The sequence below is a fragment of the Schistocerca piceifrons genome, chromosome 1 (genome assembly GCF_021461385.2).
Source record: "Schistocerca piceifrons isolate TAMUIC-IGC-003096 chromosome 1, iqSchPice1.1, whole genome shotgun sequence".
Classification (NCBI taxonomy): Eukaryota; Metazoa; Arthropoda; class Insecta; order Orthoptera; family Acrididae; genus Schistocerca; species Schistocerca piceifrons.
Window position 1 is genome coordinate 688,755,537 of NC_060138.1, and position 23,036 is coordinate 688,778,572.

Genomic DNA, 23,036 nt, shown 5'->3' on the forward strand with positions numbered 1-23,036 from the left:
TTCCTCTAAGACATTTAAATAAATATCACCAATGATTAATATTCTATGTCTTATATTCAAGAGTAATGATAGTACCGGTAACAAATTTTCTATGCACTCCATAAAGGCTTTAAAGTCTGTTGTGGATGGGTAATATGCGGAAATTATAATCACTTTGCACCAGGGAATTGGATAGCAACAGCTTCAGTTTCCTTCTGCAGTTAAATGTTTAATATCTACTACTTTGTCTTTCAAGGACAACTGTTCTTTGACGAACATTACTACACTATCAACCTTCATCTTCTCTCATCCATAGTAACCAGTTAGGCTTGTGGAGCCAGCTGGAGTGTACAAGCTACATTCCTCTTACTTCAGTCATTGTTCATTCAGACAAAATATTTCACAACAATTTTTTTCTAAGAGTATCTCCAGCGCAGGGAGTTTGTTTCTCACTGACTATTTTCTGATAGATTAGGGACATTTTTTTCTCGATATAGTCAGTCCTAACACTTAGCCTAAAAGGTCTTGTTTTTTTAGCATGGTTATGGTCATGATCATTTGGAAGTGACCTAGCCTTATGTGGACTAGGCTTGGTCAGCGACTCAAGTTTCCCTGCTCCTGTACACCTGCTTCCATTTCAATGTATGGAAGTGACTTACAAGTACTCGCATACAGATTAGTGCCAAAGTCTAATGCCACTTTTTTAGAAAGTTCCTCATTGTTTCCCTTACATATTTCATACCAAGACTATTGAAACAATGTCCATAAGTTGTATGGAATCTAGTTCCTGATTTACTTATATACACAAATAATGCATTTTTACGTTTTTACAGATGTTACATGTGGCTTCACATGCTTTTCAACTTCTGTATTGACACATAACCATATAGATCATGTCAGTGAGGTACTGAAGAAAACTGCGGTATTAACGTTTCTTAGACAATACAATATTTCACTTAGAGAGTGCTGAAATTTTCTCATTTCATTTCTAGCCACATCATTTGTCCCAGTAAAGAACAGCATCCAACTCAGAGTTTCTTACTGCCTCATCCTGGATACAAGAATTTGGTTTAAAAAGTACTTGTAACATCTTGGAGATGCTTTTCTTTCATCACTCAAGCAACATTTCTTCCATGGCTATCTGCATACACTCGTAGGTATACATTTTAGTATTGCAGGAATAAGGCTTAGAATGGCTGGCAACTTATTGGCATACTGTCAGATTCTCGTGATTGATTAAGTTTGATAGAGGTTCGAAAGACCTATTTAGTGCCAGAGTTTGCATTTGTTTTTCAATTAAACAATTTCTTCTTTACCACCTTTTCTCCAGTCTGACTGGTCTAGTCTACTTGCACCTGAAATAGTAATGACCTAGATTGAATTGTCTCATTTGAAGAAGACAGAAGGAGTTATCTGTTTAACTTGCTAAAAAGATTCAAAAGACAAGGTCACATAAATATTTCTTTATTTAAAAATATTGGTTTCGACAGACTTTGCTCTCACCTTCAGGTATTAAAATTTTTTTTTGACAACAACTTTGCCTTAAGTCCAACTTAAAATGAACCATTCACAACAAAAAGATTTTTTAAGATACGAAGATGACAAAAAGTCTGTCGCAACCGGTTGTGTTAAATAAAGATATATTTATACAGTCTCGGCTTTTAAATGTTTTTAGTAAATTTAATTAGCTAGTTGTTTATGTGGGCTTAGTGTGTTCCTTCTCTATCACTGTTATCAGGTTCAATTGGTTCATATGTAGCGTTGTCCCTATCCATTATTTCTGTTTTATGCCTGGAAAAATCGCATCTCCATTGTTTTGTGTATTTTCCATCACTTTTTAATGAGGAATCAATCTTCCCACAACGATAGTGAACCACAGTATCACATTCAGTACACAGGCACCATTTCTCACCGTTTTCTTACACTTTCTGTAAACATTATGACTAAGATTTTGAGCAGTCGTATTGATTGCCAATTCTGTGCCTATTTCATGTCCCTGCTTTAGTTTACATTCAACTCATTTGTGATTTAATCCATGTATTTCTTCAATTAGAAACGCAATGCTTTCGCCTGGACAGTCGTTGTCGGTAAGTTTCTTACTGAGACCGTCTTTATCACAGCGCGACTATAAATTTTTTGCCTTGGATTCACTTTCGCACATTTATAATGATACACATTTTATGTACATTATACCTTCCCCTGCTTCACGGCCGCCTGTCAAGCGGCCGTGCCTGCTTTCTTTTCACGGTAGTAGTTATCCATGACCAACTCGAAACTTGGTTTTTCGTAGTACGAGGTTGATGGTGTACACTCTATCTCACTGTTATGTTTTTCTGTTTGCGTTTTTCGTAGTACGAGGTTGATGGTGTACACTCTATCTCACTGATATGTTTTTCTGTTTGCCTACTACTTTTTTCACGACTTCTGTAATAATGTTCATTATCACAACATACGTTGTATTGTTATTGTTGCACACTGAGTACTTTTTGCTGGTTTTTGATATTTTATTCTGCAGTACGACGTTGATGTTGTACATACTATTGTTGCATACTACGTCTTTCGCTGACTTTCCTAATAATGTAACACGAAACACACGTATTATCGTGATGTACGCCGTATTTGTTGCACATTAAGCACTTTTCTACTGTGTTTTGATACTGTATTCAATTCTGGAGCTAACACAACGTATGTATATTTGGTGCCGTCTTGCCATTATCGTTAAATAAATCAGCAGCATTTTGATTGTCGAACGTTTCTTATCTGACTGTATCTAGCACAATATTATTATACGTTTTTATTGAGTAATCTACAGAAAAATTCAGCCATGTAGAAGAACAGTAGTATACAATAATAATAATCCTCTACGGTCATTTCAAATGGTCTTTGGTGGTCAGGTTGGGTGGAGACAGGGGCCGGGAGGAGAATCTAATAGCAGTGATTTATCACCAAGAGTCCTTCCAACATGAACGTAGTATGAGAAAACTAAATACGGAACGTTTCGGCAATCATTTTTCTACCAGATTATTTAGTATTGCGAGTTTCACACTGTTTCCATCAATTGGTCGCTTTTCAGAATCTGCAAGTTCTATGCGGAAAGATTATCATGATGAGAAGTAAAGGCCCGTCCACACGCAACGATCTGTCTGCGCAAATGTCTGCGCACATCACATCTGCGCAGACAGATCGTTGCGTGTGGACAGAAGATTTGCACCAACCTGAGGTGTGTGCAAACCTGGAAGTTGGAGTTGGAGGTTTGAGCGAAACCTCTCAAATCTGTCGGTTCAAACCACATCTGCGCAGACAAGTTGGAGCGTGTGGACAGGAGATCGTCGCAAATCTGGCGCGAAACAGCTGTTTGCTCAGTCTAGTGTTTGTATTTGTGTGCACAGGGCATTAAAATGGGTGATACTCGTCAGTGTTCTCGAGTGAATTCATTGAAATATACAGAAACCACCCATGTTTGTGGAAGATTAAAAGTAAAGAATATAGTGACCGAGACAAAAAGACAGCAGCATACAATGCTCTAATTCAAAAATTGCGGGCAGTTGGCGCCTCGGCAAACAGAGAAACGGTAATAAAAAAATAATTTCGTTGCGAACTGGCGAAATTATTTGCGGATGGATGTCGAAACTTATAATTATCTCTTAAAGCATGTAACCCCTCATATTATGAGAAAAATACTTGTATGAGGAGGGAAATTTCTCCTCATGAACGCCTGGCAGTAACATTAAGATTCCTAGCAACAGGAAGGAGCTACAATGATTTAGAATTTTCATCTGCAATATCGAAACAAGCATTGAGTGAAATAATACCCAACACATGTGAAGCTATTTACGCTTTCCTGAAAGATGAGTTCATGAAGGCAAGTCAAGTAAATTAGTCTGTCAGCGAACTGTTTACCGAAAAGAGTTATCCAAAGTTCAGAAATCTAGAAGATCTGGTGTAGGAGTAGATCAAGTATACCAGCCAACGTTATGGTATTTTGATCTACTTGGCTTTCTTAGTGATCAAGAAACGCCAAGACCAAGCAGGAGTACAATTGAAGATGAAATTGGAGTGCCAATGTGCGAGGAAATGGAACACGAGGTTATGTAAAACAAAACAGGTTCGCCCTGCAACTCTCGCAGTAAATTTACGTGACAAAACTGCTTTCGCTTTAGCAGCCACTGTCTGCACCATTTTGACCGCTTTCTCTGTTTCCTGCGGTTGGTCTGAATGTTTTTTGCAACACAAGTTGCGAACACAGACCACAACAGAACTTCCTCCATTTCTATTTTTCAAAATAACTGAATTAAATTTTGAAGTTTTCGGGGAGCGTAGTCGCTTGCCACTGATATTTCTTTTCTACACCGACAGATGGCGGGCGAGTAGTAGATTGGGGTTTGTGTCGTGTGAACACACCACATTTGCAGCGATCTTTTGCATGTACAGACATCTGCGCCGATGTCTGCGCAGACAGATCGTTGCGTGTGGACCGGGCTTAACTTAAAAGAATTCGGGGTCTAAATTTTTCCCTCTGCAACGCGTTCAGATTACAAGGAATGTACCTTGTTACGTGGTAGAAGAATTTTATGACCCTTATTTGAGACGAGATTTGACAATAGAGCATATTAGTCAAAACACTTACATGTGCGTAAGTCTTTGATAATTTGTAAACATCGCTGCATGAGTCATGTAGTGTAGATAGTAGAACAATTGAGGGTGTTGCTCTGGGCAGGTTTACGGTTTGTAATCCGTTCCACATCGTATAATGGCTACACATTCTGGTAATGCTACTGAAGGCAAAAATGACAGCGAGAAACCTGTGACTTCTCCGCTCCAAGAGTGCTACGAAAATTACATTCTTATTGATATTGGTGCGAACTTAACCAATAAAAAGTATGGCAGGGATTTGGATTCCGTTGTACAGAGAGCTAAAGACGCCGGTGCGTTTATTTGATGATGTTTAGTACATATATATAACATATTTGACTCGGGAGATGTATTTATATTGGTTAATCACGCCCTTTATTTCAGACCTCCATGCGAAAACAGTACTTTGTCTTTTTTAAAAATATAATTGAATTTTAAGAGGCGTAATTTGCCTGCACGTCATAATAGTATGGGAACTACGTATTTAGTTGTTTATGCGAGTCTATATAGTATCGGTTATTTGCAGTTAAAAACTCTGTACAAACATTTTTTTTAATTGTATGTTGATTTTCAAGTACATCGATGTTATAAATCTTGTGTTAAGTAGTTAGATATTGGTGAGAGACAGTTCTCATAAGTTGGGGAGTGTAAGACGTATGAAATGCAGGTGTCTGAATCCTGACCGTTTTGCTTCATAAGCCTCTTCACGAAATAATTAAATACTACTTGAGTACCAGCCGTTGCATATCACAAAACAGCACATTTTAAAATTTTTAGTGAACAACGTAACACATTCTAATGGATACACCTTTGATTGACGTAGAATGAGATTATACGTAAATGGTTAGCTGTTATTTACATATTTTTTTCGAAATATTCTATATAATTTCGAAATTACTCTCTATATGGCCATGATACTTATCTGATATCTAGGAAGGTTTTGCGGAATCAGTTTGAGTACCAGCAGCTAACAAATTCTATATTATAAGTTAACAAGTTCAAATTGTGTATACAGTCGAATCAAAGGAAGAAAGAATTCTTTGCAACAACACTGGTACTGAAAGTTACTTTGCTCATGTACATCATTACTGAAGTACAGTATCATTTTCTGGGGATTGTACACCAGACCAAAACAGTTTACATAAACAAAAGACAATTACCAAAATAATGAAACAAGAAAGAAGCAGAAAATCTATAAAAATCTCTCTCTCTCTCTCTCTCTCTCACTCTCTCTCTCTCTCTCTCTCAGCATTTACATAATGGGTCGAAAAAAGTATACTGACGAAAGAAAACCATTTTCCTAGTTACTGCAATATTGCAACACCACATTATGCAAAAAAAAAGTATATATCATACAGGAACGAAACTGTATAACAGACTTCTCAAAAACAAAAAAAATCTTATCTTCAAGTAGTGAGCTTTAAAAAGACTGTGGCAGCCTATTTATTGCTAAACTGCTTTTACTTGGGTTCAGAGCACTCACAGTGTGACAACACACCATTCATAAGAGGTTTTAATTGTAGAAATAAGTTCTCAATGTACAGTACAGTATGTAGTCTCATTAATAGATCTAGTTTGTTAAAAAAATGTATGTTTCAAGTTGTAAAACAATAGGTAAAAAGATTTTCTGCGTACAATATACGTAATAGTAAAAAGAGACTTGGATGGACAAAAATAAACAAACATTGTACAGAGGGATCAACCGAATGAGGAAGTGTAGTTCAGGCGCTGATGTTACATTCGGAAGGTTGTCATTTTCTCATCCAGCCACCCTGGTTCACGTTTTCTATATTTTTGCTAAATAATTCCATCCAAGTAATTCCTTCAGAAAGACCAAGACATCATGATGAAAACATTGATACATATTCTACATGTACCAATATATTTTGAGCTCGTCATCCCCATTGCATTATGGTGACAAATCCTACATCACTGGCAAGTGAGCCTTCAAGAAATAAGTAAATAAACTTAAGCTTCACTGTGGGAAAAAGTCATAACTACCTGGCAGTGCATTGGCTAATTTTATAAGAGTGCTGTTCTGTGGCTGCTGATTTTATATGGTGTTGGTATTGGGAAGAGGGAGGGTTGCAGAACATGAAACGTGACAAATTCCATGACATGCTGTATGAATATTTTGTGTAAAGTTTTTGGATGGCTTTCTGAAACAGGAAATTTGTTTCAGCAGAACAGGCAAATATTATCTTGAAAACTAATTGAATTGTGATAGCAATAAGACTTTATTGGTTGTGTTGCAGGTGTTCAAAAAATAATAGTTACAGGCACGTCACTGCGTTCAAGTAAGGAAGCCCTTCGCCTTACAAGAATATTTCCTGGCACACTGTATTCAACAGCAGGTAATTCCATTTCATTGTTTATAATCTCGGGTTCAGACCATGTCTGCTATAAACATTTGAGATATTTTCCTCAAGACAGTGGACCATTCATTTTGTGTTGCTTCTGGTTACGAGAATGATATTATAGTGAAACAAGAATGTGCCAAAACCAAGCAGTGACCTATAGCTGTGACACAACGGTAATAGTACAATCCAATTAGGTCATTGGGTGTACTGCTAATACAAAAAAACTGGGTCAGCATAAGCATCTAATTTCACCCGTCTGCTTTGACTCATGACATAATGGTGTGGTGTGAGACGTCATTACAGCATGGAGTTTTTGAGTTCGTTGTGATTGTAGATGTCGTGCTATTGTATTTGATGGCGCACTCTTGTGGCAGATGTGGACTTGCTGAGTTTAACTTGTGGTATTGGGTTCATTTGAGTTTTGGTTGTCATAGTTAGTGATTGAGGTTCTTTTTTGTTAGGTCTGATTAGTTTGGTGGTTGTTGTCTGGAAAGAACCTTCCTTTTTTTCCATTAGGTGTGGATATCACAGTGAAGTTAATGTGTGTGTGTGTGTGTGTGTGGGGGGGGGGGGGGGGTTGGTTCCCCTTTTTGGAATTGTAGGTGTTGGTTATTTGGTATTGATAGCTGCACTTGAGCTGTATAGGTGAAGGGAAACATCCGATTAACGTGGTTTTGTTGGTATAGCAGAATGCTGTAATTTAAATTTTTTATACTATTTGTTTTGGGATGGTGTGGTGTTCTTTTACTGTTGTATATTTAGCATGTGCTTGCACTACATGAACAATTTTCCGTGGTTGTCCTATTAGTTTCATTTTTATTTTCGGAGTGAGCCATTATTGTGTCTTCTTTATTTTTGTTCGTGTCATTGTCATTTTGTATATGCTGGAAGTAGCAGTTTTCACCATATTGATGACATCATGGGTTAAAGCAAATGATTGGAATCGGACACTTCTGTAATGCCCAAAAAACTGCAAAGTATCTACACTTTCATTCTAATGCTGTGTTCATACTCTGTAGTTGACATTATTTTCACTTAGCCAGTGGTGATCTGCACCATGCCAAGGTTGTAGCGTGTTTCTCTGTTAATAAAATCATCATCTTTGTGGATGTTGACAGCATCACTGAAAACATAGCCTTGAAACAGAAAGCAGGTGTGTCTTCATTTATTTCAAATCCTTCAGGTGTCCTTTATTTGAGTAGACTTGACAGTTGTTACAATTGTCCCAACTACATATGCCACTGGTGATTCTCACTTCTGTCCTTCGTAGTGCAGAAAATTGGTCTTATTAAACAGCTAGATGTCATAACTAAATAAAATTGCATAGTACATGTGCACATACATTCAGCCATGACAACTACAGTTGGCTGCCAAGACAAATGAGGTTCTAAATAAACTAGTCACTCAGTAAACCAGTGAAAGTTTACATGCACAGAACAACACTTATTTGCTGTCTCACACCATTTTGCCTCATTGTGGAGACAGGGGTCATGGCTCATTGAGAGCATAATGGTGTGAAAGTGAAGGCAGTGAATTGCACTTAATAGATTAATGAGCTTAAAAAAATAATTCCTGACAAGTGATTCAGGCAAAGTTACTAGGTGTTCCTATGTAGGTCATTAGGCTCTGATAATGTGTTACAGCTATAACATGACCTCATGTATGTTGGGCTACCATCATTCTGAAATTTGAGTAGGAGCCTTCAAATTAAGAGAACCTGCTCTTTACATTAGGTAAAGATCCAGTATCTGATGTGCCTGCTTTAAAGTGAAATTTCATAGTTTTTCCATGATAGAAAGAAGTTTGTTTGATTAATTATCTTATCCACTCAGATGTCAATGTAAACCTTTGGGATAAATTTTACAAAAGTCAGTCCACACACACTGTGTGTTCATAGTAGAGCGCAGATGCTGGTAACGTGTCTCCCTGTCCAGTTGGAGGCAACAAATGGGATAGTACGTACTAGTTAGTGAACAGCTGTTGACCATTGTAGAGGCAGAAAAAGAAGATCCCTAATAGTTCAAATGGTTCAAATGGCTCTGAGCACTATGGGACTTTACATCTGAGGTCATCAGTCCCCTAGAACTTAGAACTACTTAAACCTAACTAACCTAAGGACATCACACACATCCATGCCCGAGGCAGGATTCGAACCTGCGACCGTAGCGGTCACGCGGTTCCAGACTGAAGCGCCTAGAACCTCTCAGCCACACCGGCCGGCTCCCTGATAGTTGCAGTGGGCTTGGCGCAGCTGCTTCATGAGTCTTACTCAACCAGTCACACAACATGATTTTGTATTAGTCCCGTTGCAATGCTTAAGTGCTATTGCAGCTCAGTAGACAACTGTTGTTTTCACCTGCAACAGTTTACAATTTACGATTGAAAGCTGGCAACAGCATTGCCTGTTGTCAGGTACTTCTTTCGCTGGTTCTGTTGTAGATACCTCTTCATACCACTAAGATATGAGTTAATGATCATTTTTGTGGGCAGACTTTCATTCAGATTTTGCTTTTGCTGCATATTGAAGGTTTTATAAGTGTTATAAAAAAAAATCACATGTGTGCCTTTTAAATGAAAATGTTATCTATGATGTTATCAAAAGTCTTGATAGTTATGCCAGAATAACATGAATTACGTTTGTAGTGTGGATGACACACTCTTCATTTTCTGCTTTTGTTGTTTACAGGAGTTACTTGTGTAGGTATATACAGGACTTTTGCACAGTCTATGCTGAGTTGTTATTAATCGTTTCATCTAGAAAGGCAGAAACTTCATTGTGGTGACTGATTTGTGGCATAGCCTGAGGTATAGTTATGTTGGAAGGTGACACTTCAATTGAGTTGACAAAGCCAGTGAATGTGATATGTAATACTCACTGGGTACTTGTACATAATTTGTTACAGGCTTTCTGAATTTTCCCTAGACTTTTAGTTTTATGATGGAGGGTGGTTAAAAATGGAAAAGTGCATTTATTATAGTGTAAGCTGCGCTAAAAGTCAGTCTGATACCATAACCTTTATTTAATGGTCCAGCCTAGCAGAGTCCTTGGGCATGTTACTGATCAGCCTGTCACAACACCCAAAATTTCAGAGATTAGGAGGGTGATAGTCCAATAACACACTGTAACCCAGTAATGAAAATGATAATGTGTGGCAAAAGCAGGAAGTGCTGTTGAAGTGTTTTTCTCCCAAAATTCAGTTTGATTGCACTCTATCACTTAGTATGTTAATGTTGTTACATTTAATTATATTGTATTTCTCCAACTATTGAAATAAAAACATCATTGCATCTACAGATTGGCTATTTTGCATCATATCTTTCCATGTCAGCTCATGACCAAGTGTTGCCACAAGAAGTGGAGCCCCTTGACGCCCCTCTTGGGAGGTGACCATCACAGAAAAGGGTACTGTCACCTCTGCAAAAGTGTTACTTTGCCACAGTTGAATTCACAGGATGCAGGTTTATGATGATATCCATTTGTCTGAGTGGGATCAGCTCTTAATATGGTCCCACCTGAGGTAGTGCACAGAAACTTTTCAACAGTAGCTGTATAGGGCCAGGTTTAAGAAATTCCACATCAAGTTATCAGGGAAAAAATCCTTCTTGACAGTCTGGGAGAGTGGTAAGGTTGTTAGCAGAATATGCTGCAAGCAGTGACCTTTCATACCTTGATTATTAGTAGTGGGGAAGTTACTGTTGTTGATGGTTGCTAATAAGGACTCCTGGGCAAATAATGTTACGAAATGTTATTGGAGAGGTCAATTTGATTGTAAAATTGACTGCACAGTGTAAATTATCATTTATGTTTTGTTTCTGATTTACATGTTTGCAACTTCTCTGTGATAGCACGATGTTCAGCTATGCAACAACTGTAGCTGGCAGAGCCAGTCAGTATTGCTCAGAGATGGGGGTTACTGATATCATGTTAATATATTTGAACTTAGCCATAGGTGGCCAGTTTTCATTATGAAGGAGTGTTTTTGGTTTGTTATGTTTGCACCTGTGGTTGTGATCATAATTCCTAGACTCAGAATGAAGGGGTTATTAAAATGTTTCGGGTTCATATGTAGAGTTTATCAAGTACTTTCTTAAGCTCTCAGTGCGGAATCCATTGTGCACGTCCACACTACGTGTGTGTTGTGGGGCCTTGCTTATGATTTACGGTACCTTGTGCTGTGTGACCTGCATGCTGTGTGGTCATGTTGGAGCTGCATATCCTCAGACTGGAGCTACATATGTCTAATAAGAATCATTTTTATGGACTCTCCTGTGTTGAGTGCTTTGCTTGTTTAGCATTGGATAGAGTTGTTTGAGCCTTGTGTGTATTCAGTTGGTGACATATTTCATTTCACACACACACACACACACACACACACACACACACACACACACACAAAAAAAGACCACAGTCTCTCACTGCTAAGGCCAGACTCAGTAGCCAGAGACTGTGTGTGTGTGTGTGTGTGTGTGTGTGTGTGAGAGAGAGAGAGAGAGAGAGAGAGAGAAGGAGCAGGATATGCAACCCCAGTGTATTGTTTTCCATTTTTTAAATTCTAATTTACCCTTAAAGACGTCATCTGATTGTAATAGTTAATTTTAAATTTCAGGCATACATCCACATGATGCAAAGTCCTGGACAGAGGGCTATTTAGATGATTTAAGGGATATTGCATCAAATCCAGAATGTGTAGCTATTGGAGAATGTGGATTAGATTACAACCGTGATTTTTCTACACCGGATATGCAGAGAGAGGTGTTGGAGAAACAGGTAATTAGTAATTTAACAGCTAAGAGATAGTTTGCTACATTAACCAAATGATGGGGCAAAAAATCCTTAGTATATATTTGTGAACCCAAATTGTCTTGATAGTTTCGGTTATTGATGGCATTGAAGTTACACAGTTTACAGACATGGTCATATGCCAAAACAGGCTATGCAACAGATGGCTGATATTGTTTACAGGGCATGGGTAATATTGTTCACACTCCAGAGGTGAGTGCAAGTGTATATTGTTGTGTTCCTCACTCCCTCCCACAATACCATTTGTGGGTTATGTGCAGCAGGTATGAACAGTGAATGATGTGTTTCTTTGCAAGTATGTAATTATCATCATTATGCTTGAACATATTTTTGTCGTAGAATTCTAGCCAACAGTCTGCACTTTTGCATACTCTTTGTACTGTTAAGAAATTGTACTGCTAAGTTCAGTATAATTTTGGGGATTTATAATCCCATTTTTGTTCTTCAGATTGCATTATTTCACTGGATTGGCAAATACAAATGAGCTACAGTATACATTAGGAATTAATGGACAAGTGCTGTTACCACAGACTGTTGTACTGTTTGTTTGAAGAATAATGATAAAGTTCTCATCCACTTCTGTTTCCCTACAGTTGTGATTACTGTGCCTCTTTCCTGCACCAGCAATGTTGAGATGGTTCTTATAATACTTGGTCACATTGAGAGGCATCAGTAAAGCCACTCTTTAAGTTTGTGACTGTCTACTACAACATGTGTGTGTGTGTGTGTGTGTGGGGGGGGGGGGGGGGGGTGGTAGCAGCTAAGTTCCTTTACGGAGCTGTTTTTGAAGACACGCACGTAAATGGCCTCAGAAGTTGTCATAGTCGACCAAAACATTATTGCACCTGGCAGTGAGGATGCTTTGGTTAGCTTATCGTGAGTAGGCACATAATCGGGATTAGTAGTATATGCACAACTGACCTGAAAACATTGGCAGTATGATGTACATTCCTTAGTCACCACAGTACTTCTTTACTGTAACATCAATGCGCGTTTCCAGTACCGGCCAAGTGCAATAATACCGTGATTGAGTAGTATAGTGAACCAACACTGAGTTGAACACTGTCATTAAATTGATCGAAGACGGTCAGAAAAAGATGTATCTAATGGTAGAATTGACAGTGGTTTATAGTAACTTGCATGAAGGTTTGAACTAGCAGAAACTGTGTACAAAGTTTGTCCTCCATGCAATGATAAGGGAGAAAGTGAACAGTAGAGCTGTGTTATTAAGTGTTGTTATCCTTAATTGACAGTTATGCAAACACTTGGCACAAGCTTTTTACTGGTTTTGAACTGCTCCTACAGAAAAGCTATTAGAACTAAAATTTAGGCACCACATGAACAGGTGGAGAAGTACACATCAGTTAATCCTATTTTCACCTAATAGTTTCCTGTGTACACTAAACAACCGAGAGTTTGGTTGTGATCTTAGAACAGAGCACTACACCAAATCAATGAGAAATTTGTGCACTAAATTGTAATGTTTTGAATGTATTCTTTGAAACATATCTCAGGTCTCTGTAATGTAACCATTCATTGATTTATGAAAAGTCACTGATACATGTTTGAACTTTTAAAACACTATAGACGATTTAATTGGAACAAATTGCAAATGTGCACCATTAAGAGTCAAAAACACTGAATTAAAAAGCACAACTAAATCAATTTTTAAGAAAATACTTATTTCTGGGAAGTGTAACTCAATTCTGCCTGGGTTTTTCTTTTTGTAATGTTGTGTAATAACCAGACAAATATTGCTATTTTATGATCTGTTTATTCTTTTCATTTGCACCAAAATGTTACAAAACTTGTACATGGAACAAATTGACACAGATTGGTCCTGCATTGTAACTATTGCAAATTTTAGCTAGAACTCTGTTGCAGATTACAATAATTGCTAAGTGATGTATTTTGAAAAATTATTAGTGCTTGAACATGATAAATCTCCAATTATACTTTTATATAAATCCAAGTGTTGAAAAATGTTCTACCAGAATTGCAAATTCACTTTACGTAAGTTAAATCATCATTAAGTATGTTTTTCTGTATAAAATTTCATTAGTTGCATTATGCTAACAGTTAATTCTAAAAGGTAATAAATTACTTTTTGATTAAGAGATGAATTTTCAGTCCTAACATTTGGTCTGACTCTGATTGATTACGTAATGAATATTATACATCTAACATTTCCAAAGTAAACAGTTTGAGCATGTGATTTCAGGCATTAATATAAAACTGATTTTGAAAGCCAAAAAGAAGCCTATATAAGCATGAAGGAATAAACATATCCAAGTGCAATCAAGAATGGTCATATTATCAGTCGCTTAAAAAATTTGTTTTTTTATACACGACCTGTGTTTCAGGACTATCATCAGTTCTGGCATTAAGAACTTCATAATTTTGTCTCCTGGTCTGTCACATTACAGCTCATAACTGGTTGAAGTTACATACACTTGATTTGAAAATCATAATGCTGTCTCTGATGCAAGTTTGTCCATTATTAGAGATACAAGTTAGTATGTTTGTTCAGAATTAAAATTAATTGATTTAAAGTTCCTCTCTCGAAATAACTTGATTGCAGTCATGAAGGTTGGTTGTAAATGGTCACACTGTGCTCAATAACAAAGTATATTACTTGTGGAGGCCTCAATAAAATCTCAAGTAATTACAATAATTTTACTCCTCTGCAAAAACTGCCACTGTGCAACAGGCCAAAGGAGGCCACAGTCAGAGAAAATGCACACCGCCACAGCTATGCTGGTATGCTTACGTGGTAAGGAAATAAAACTTCTAAATAGGTATGTGAAATATCTACAGGAGTGGAAAAATTGCTTTCAAAAGTCAATGGTGAAGAAGAATTTGATTGTATTGTTTTGATCGCAAAACACAGCGTGTATACCTCCATTGAGATAATTTTTACTGCTCTTTTATTTTATTTATTCTTTTTTACATGACACACTCCAGATTTCTTTGCCAACAAAACAACAAACCATCAGCAAGTCACATCTACTATTTTGACATCTACAGAGAGATTCTAAAATCCATCATATGGCATGTGGTGGAGGGTACCTATACCATTACTAGTTATTTCCTTTTGTGTTCCACTTGCAAATAAAGAAAGGGAAAAACAACTGTCTATATGCCTCCGTATGAACTCAAATGTTTCGTATCTTGTTTTTGTGGTCCTTATGTGCAATGTATGAATTTTCTCAGTAGAGTTCTTTGAAAAGAATGTCGCCTTCCCTCCAGGGATTCCCATTTGAGTTCCTGGAGCATCTGTGTAACACTTGCATGTTGTTCGAACCTACCAGTAACAAATCTAGCAGCCTGCCTCTGAATTGCTTGGATGTTGTCCTTTAATTTGACCTGATACAGATTGCAAACATTTGAGCAGTACTCGCAAATAGTCACACCAGTGTCCTAAATGCGGTCTCCTTTACAGATGAACCGCGCTTTCATAGAATTCTCCCAATAAACTGAAGTTGACCACTTGCTTTCCCTATCACAATCCTCACATGCTCATTCCATTTCATATCGCTTTGCAGTGTTATGTCCAGATATTTAAATGACATGACTGTGTAAAGCAGGACTCTACTAATGCTGTATCTGAACATTACAGATTTGTTTTACCTACTCATCTCCATTAACTTACATTTTTCTACTTTTAGAGCTAGCTGTCATTCGTCACACCATCTAGAAATTTTGTCCAAGTCCTCTTGTATCCTCCTACAGTCACTCAGTTTCGACATCCTACTATACACCACAGGCAATGGCCTTGCCGCAGTGGATACACCGGTTCCCATCAGATCACCGAAGTTAAGCGCTGTCGGGCGTGGCTGGCATTTGGATGGATGACCATCCAGGCTGCCATGCACTGTTGCCATTTTTCGGGGTGCACTCAGCCTCATGATGCCAGTTGAGGAGCTACTCAACCGAATAGTATCGGCTCCGGTCAAAGAACACCATCGTAATGACCAGGAGAGCGGTGTGGTGACCACACACCCCACCTATCCGCATGCTCAGCTGAGGATGACACAGCGGTCGGATGGTCCCGATGGGCCACTTGTGGCCTGATGACAGAGTGAGTGCTATACACCACAGCATCATCAGGAAACAACTGCATATTACTGCCCACCCTGTTCGCCACGTCATTTATGTGTATAAAGAATAAGAGCAGTCCTATCACACTTCCAAAAGAATAATAGTGGTGCTATTGCACTTCCCTGGGGCATTCCTGACGATACCTTTGTCTCTCATGAACACTCACCATCAAGGAGAACATACTAGGTTCTATAACTTGAGAAGTCTGAGAGCCACTCGCATATTTGTGAACCTTCCACATGCTCGTATCTTCTTTAACAACCCACGATGGGGCATTGTATCAAATGCTTTCCAGAAGTTTAGAAATATGGAGCCTGCCTGTTCTCCTTTATCTATAGTTAGCACTGTATCATGTGAGTAAAGGGCAAGCTGCATTTTGAATGAGCAATGCTTTATAAAACCATGCTGATTCATGGACATGAGCTTCTCGGTCTCAAGAAAATTCGTTAAATTTGAACTGAGAATATGTTCAAGGATTCTGCAGCAAACTGATGTTAGAGCTATTGGTCAGTAATTTTGCAGGCCCATTCTTGTGCCCTTCTTACATACAGGGGTCACCTGCACTTTTTCAAGTCACTTGGTACTTTGTGCTGGGTGAGATTCAAAATAAATGCGAGCTAGGTAAGGGGCCAGTGTCAGAAGTACTCTTTGAAATACCGAATAGGCATTGCATCTGGATCTAGTGTTGTATTTGTTTTCAGCCCAATCAGTCTTTTCTCTAGACCAGGAATGCTTATTACTGTGTCTTATATATCATATCGGAGGCTGTTCAATGATCAAACAATGGTAGATTGTAGGATTCTCCTCTTTGAACAATTTCTTGATCAAGGAATTTAAAACTTTGGCTTTCATTTTGCTATCTTCAACTGCCACACCACACTGGTCAACATGTTACAGGATGTAAGCTTTAGACCCACTTAGCGATTTTACATGTGACCAGAATTGTCTCGGGTTCTCTGCCAGATCATTTGCTAAGGTATGACAGTGGTAGTGATTGTATGCTTCACTCACAGATCTTTTCACAGATGCACGAATCTCTACTAACCATTGCCTGTTGTCATTTATGTGTTCTCTTTTGAACCAAGAGTGCGACAGCCTCTGCTTCCTCAGCATTTTCCGAAACTTTTTGTTAAACCATGGTGGGTCTTCTCCATCCTTAACCCACGTACTAGGCACGTAATTCTCCAGACCACAATTTACAATCTGCATAAACTTTGCCCATAGTTCCTCTATGTCCATCTTAATTGGAACTAAGTGAGGTCAGTTCACAGTCTAAATAAGATACTAATAACTGCTTATCTGCTCTTCCTAGTAGGAACACTCTCTTAGCCTTCTTACCTGATTTATTAACTTACTTAATTGTTGATATAATGACATCATGATCACCAATTGACATTTTTATTATGGAATTGTCAGTAACGTCTGGCTTATTTCTAGCTACAGGATCTAAGATACTTCCACTGAGCGTGGGCTGTTGAACTAGCTGCTCAAAGTAGGAAACTCGTTCAAAAGTACTTTGAATGACTGTTTGTACCCCATGCAATGATTCCATAGACATCCCAGTTTATACTCGGTAGGTTAAAGTCATCTCCAAATACTAAAACCCTCTAACTTATTCACCAGATTTGTCATCTGTGGACTGTTCCTTGTTCCCAGAACCACAAATGTACCTGAAGCTTGACGTGATTGAGAAAATCTAGGAGTCTGTGACACACACACTGGAAACAGATCCAGAAAAAAGTTTCTTCAAGATCATATAGAGATTGTAAACTTGTTTTAAGCACAGTATCATATCGTTTATATCATATTTTTTTGTAAATAAGGGCAACACTTATATATCCTTGCTACTGAATTTGGTTTTACCTTATGACAGGAGCCGCTAAAACGAACCACTTGAGAAAGAGTCATATACACAGTTTTTGAAGTTGGATTCCGAGATTTTGGAAGCTTTCAAAATTCGTTCATACCAGTAATGATAGGACACTGTCAAAATGCGTAGTTGTTGAAAGGAAGGAATAGTCCGTGGTGTGAGGAGGAACACAGTGTAAAGAAAATTATTAGGAAGTAACGACAGATTAGCAGGAAAGATTGAAATTCCATAATTTTTTCCAACCATTTCCTGTTCCTTGTCTCCTAGACCAGGGCTTGGGAAGGTTTTGCTCACATTCAAAATATGTTTTTGTACTATACCAGTTGAAGGAAAAATCGTAACCCTAAAGATTCAACATTGCTGGTAAATTTTATAGTTGGCTCTGCTCTTTGATGCTTTTTCAGCAACTGGGAAGTAGATTTTTGAAGGATATTTTTTTTCAGCTGCGGGTTCAATCCATTTGTCGTTTCAAAGAGTTCTATTTGAAACGTGACTATAATAGTCTTCGTTGATTTCAGAGAAATGAATTTTGAAAACATGAAAGTAATGAAGTAACCATGTTACCTGTGTATTGAAACCTGTAGTTACAAATGTAAGAAAACTTAAAACATGTAGTTAACAATGTAGGAAAAGATAGATTACTGCTTACCACAAAGAAGGCACATCAAGTTGCAGACAGGCATGATTATATGACACTCAGATGTAGCTTTCAGCCACAGACTTCGTTTGTAAAGAATGAGAGATACAGGTGCACGTGCGCCCACACACACACACACACACACACACACACACACACACACACACACACACACTTCGGCTTGAGATGCTGTAGTTGACAGTTGTGTGTGCTTCGATAATTTAGAAACCACTAATGTCTCAGGGGAACATGAATGCCATTACTGCCTGTAGCTAATTGGTTTAAAATATGGAGAAGAAAACTGACATTTTTCATTGTGTAATTTACCAGATGAAAAACTTAAGCCCATACAATGAAATTCGTATTTTACAAAGATATCATTTACGTATGAATATTTTTATAAGTATACCTTTGCTAGTGTTGGAGGCCAAATAAAATAGTCAACTTTGTAATATGTGTGTTTTTACAGAAGGTCCTGTATTCTCCTAAATTTTGGTAAGTGTCATGGAAGACTTTTTTTGTAGTTAAAAGTATTGTTTTGCATTTTGCATAGACACATTCTTTGTGGGATTTCTTAATCATCTTCCCCCTCCCGCCATTTCTATGTAAATTACATTCAACTTCATATTTTGATTACGTTGGGTTTTTCATATTGAATTCACGTTATTTTGTTGTAATTTGCTTTTTCTGTGGTGTTTTTAGTACACTATCCATATTATATTTTGTATACTGCGTGCATGTCTGTTCACAAGTGTACATGTACGTGTGTGTGTGTGTGTGCATGTTTATTTGTAGCTTTTTGCTTATAATTAGTGTGCTGCTCCAAATAGTGTAATTCATTCTTTATTTTTCTTCTTTCTTCTCCCTGCTTATATGTTACAGATGTTATACTTAAAAGGGAAACTCCCCATCACAATCCCCTCAGATTTAGTGGTAAGAGGACCCAGTGGACAGCCTGTCAAAAACTAAACACAGATCAAACACAAAAACGGGAAGAAGTTGTACTGAACTGTGAAAAAAAAAAAAAATTAAAATTAACATTGAACAGTCCAGGGACAAGATATGCAATATGGAGCAACGATAATTAGCAACGGTGTCATGGTTAAGCGGTCAAGGTGTTGGATTGCCAAGCAGGCAACTTGTGTTCAGACCTCACTTGTGCCATTTTTTTTTTTTCCTCTCCTGCTGTTCACTGTATTCAAATTTGTGTCTGTGTCGTGGTGTAATGTCCATTTGCAAGAAAGTGTAAGTTAAGGGACCTTTAAAGACAGTTGAGTCTGCATAACTACTCTATTAGCTGCTAAAAGGAGGTGGCTTTCGAATTAGAATCGCAAACGTTTGATGACAAGGCATGGCATTAATGACAGGACGTGTGTTGTATAGGAATCTCTGATTGGTTTACCTAATTTGTACGCCTAGTGAAATATGCCTCTTTGCCCGATTTAGGTGTCTGTATGAATGTGAATGTGATCACTCCCAAGGAAATGATGATGAAAACATAATAGTTTGTCATGTAAGCTCCAACAAATGTGTGCAACAGTTTCACAATTGCACAGTTTCTCTGTGCTCTGTCAGAACATATGTTTTAAATGTTTTTGATGTTGCATTCCATTTTGGAAGTTTCGACTCTGGAATCCCTTTGTTGCAACATAGTTCACACCTGTTTATTTGTTGTTGTCATTTCTGTGAAACATGTATGTGATATCTTGCCTGCTCTCATTACTCATCACATTTACTTGGGTTGGTAATGTATTCTTACCACATGACTCATATTCTATAACCGATGTGTTGTATGACAACTGCCAAGACCACAGAAAGAGAACAAACATTTCCATGACGGGACGGACCATTCATAATGTTCGGGGGGGAGGGGGGGGGGGGGAGGGGAAGGCACGAGGGAGTTTTGGACGTGGCTTGTAGAGTGGCAGTCCAACACCAACACCATTACCATTTAACTGTGACGCTGCAGCTGTCCAACTTCTCGATATTGCATTTGTTACAGTTAGACCGTTCACCATTTCTGTTTCGCCTTTTTTCACAGTTCAGTACACATTCTTCTTGTTTTCATATTTCATCTGTGTTCAGCTTTTGACAGGCTATCCACTGGGCTATCTTTACCACAAAACCTTGGGGGGGGGGGGGGGGGGAGGGGGGATGGAAAGTTTTCCTTGTTAGGAAAATATGTGCATCTTAAATTTAGGAAAATGGGTAATAATTTTTTGGTGACTAGAGGACATTAGAGAATACTAGCAAAAATAAATTTTGGAAAATTCCTGGCACATTGTATGGGGGCCTCGGCCAGTTTGTGAAATAATATGGTACTCATACTTCTTGAAATGTTTTACATAGCCTGGCATTATGTACATGCTATTGAATAAATGTGCAGAAAGAAGAGGTTGACTGGATAGGACACCGTCATCATCGAAGTTATCCTTTAAAAAATGAATTATGAGGTATGGCAGTAAAAGAAAGCCTATGACCAATAGAACCACCAGACTTTGTATGTATCTAAAACTTGAGCATTGGGGAATCCGGTTGCAGTGGTAGAGGTATCTTTCTTTTCTGTTTTAATACACTATTAACTACTGAGAAAATAACTTTATGAAAAGAATATTTAAACTTAAGTCATAAATTATTTTCATTTATAGTTATTTTTGTTTGTGATTTCACTCATTTTGAGGTAAGAGTATGTTGTTGTTGTTGTTGTTGTTGTTGTTGTTGTGGTCTTCAGTCCTTAGACTGGTTTGATGCAGCTCTCCATGCTACTCTATCCTGTGTAAGCTTCTTCATCTCCCAGTACTTACTGCAACCTACATCCTTCTGTATCTGCTTAGTGTATTCATCTCTTGGTCTCCCTCTACGATTTTTACCCTTCACACTGCCCTCCAATGCTAAATTTGTGATCCCCTGATGCCTCAGAACATGTCCTACCAACCGGTCCCTTCTTCTTGTCAAGTTGTGCCACAAACTCCTCTTCTCCCCAATTCTATTCAATACCTCCTCATTAGTTATGTGATCTACCCATCTAATCTTCAGCGTTCTTCTGTAGCACCACATTTTGAAAGCTTCTATTATCTTCTTGTCCAAAATATTTATCGTCCATGTTTCACTTCCATACATGGCTACACTCCAAACAAATACCTTCAGAAACGACTTCCTGACACTTAAATCTATACTCGATGTTAACAAATTTCTCTTCTTCAGAAATGCTTTCCTTGCCATTGCTAGTCTACATTTTATATCCTCTCTACTTCAACCATCATCAGTTATTTTGCTCCCCAAATAGCAAAACTCCTTTACTACTTTAAGTGTTTCATTTCCTAATCTAATTCCCTCAGCATCACCCGACTTAATTCGACTACAGTCCATTATCCTCGTTTTGCTTTTGTTGATGTTCATCTTGTATCCTCCTTTCAAGACACTGTCCATTCCATTCAACTGCTCTTCCAAGTCCTTTGCTGTCTCTGACAGAATTACAATGTCATCGGCAAACCTCAAAGTTTTTATTTCTTCTCCATGGGTTTTAATACCTACTCCAAATTTTTCTTTTGTTTCCTTTACTGCATACTCAATATACAGATTGAATAACATTGGGGAGAGGCTACAACCCTGTCTCACTCCCTTCCCAACCACTGCTTCCCTTTCATGTTCCTCGACTCTTATAACTGCCACCTGGTTTCTGTACAAATTGTAAATGGCCTTTCGCTCCCTGTATTTTACCCCTGCCACCTTCAGAATTTGAAAGAGAGTATTCCAGTCAACATTGTCAAAAGCTTTCTCTAAGTCTATAAATGCTAGAAAAGTAGGTTTGTCTTTTTCTTAATCTTTCTTCTAAGATAAGTCGTAAGGTCAGTATTGCCTCACGTGTTCCAGTGTTTCTACGGAATCCAAACTGATCTTCTCCGAGGTCGGCTTCTACCAGTGTTTCCATTCGTCTGTAAAGAATTCGTGTTAGTATTTTGCAGCTGTGACTTATTAAACTGATAGTTCGGTAATTTTCACATCTGTCAACACCTGCTTTCTTTGGCATTGGAATTATTATATTCTTCTTGAAGTCTGAGGGTATTTCGCCTGTATCATACATCTTGCTCACCAGATGGTAGAGTTTTGTCAGGACTGGCTCTCCCAAGGCCGTCAGTAGTTCTAATGGAATGTTGTCTACTTCCGGGGCCTTGTTTCGTCTTACGTCTTTCAGAGCTCTATCAAACTCATCACGCAGTATCGTATCTCCCATTTCTTCATCATCTACATCCTTTTCCATTTCTATAATATTGTCCTCAAGTACATCGCCCTTATATAGACCCTCTATATACTCCTTCCACCTTTCTGCTTTCCCTTCTTTGCTTAGAACCGGGTTTCCATATGAGCTCTTGATATTCATACTAGTGGCTCTCTTTTCTCCAAAGGTCTCTTTAATTTTCCTGTAGGCAGTATCTATTTTGCCCCTAGTGAGATAAGCCTCTACATCCTTACATTTGTCCTCTAGCCATCCCTGCTTAGCCATTTTGCACTTCCTGTTGATCTCATTTTTGAGTCGTTTGTATTTCTTTTTGCCTGCTTCATTTACTGCATTTTTATGTTTTCTCCTTTCATCAATTAAATTCAATATTCTTCTGTTACCCAAGGATTTCTAGTAGCCCTCATCTTTTTACCTAC

The 23,036-nt window shown here is 38.1% G+C and overlaps 1 protein-coding gene and 1 pseudogene across 1 annotated transcript in view; both read left to right on the forward strand.

Moving 5' to 3' along the window:
* Positions 1-4,636: 4,636 nt before the first annotated feature.
* LOC124709811 (3'-5' ssDNA/RNA exonuclease TatD) overlaps positions 4,637-23,036 on the forward strand; it is a 54,597-nt gene continuing 36,197 nt past the window's right edge. Inside the window, exons 1-3 of the mRNA XM_047240871.1 lie at positions 4,637-4,904; positions 6,867-6,965; positions 11,579-11,739. Coding sequence (XP_047096827.1) covers positions 4,730-4,904; positions 6,867-6,965; positions 11,579-11,739 — 435 coding nt within the window. The 5' untranslated portion in view covers positions 4,637-4,729. The remainder of the gene's footprint in view (positions 4,905-6,866; positions 6,966-11,578; positions 11,740-23,036) is intronic.
* LOC124717247 lies at positions 15,538-15,655 on the forward strand (annotated as a pseudogene).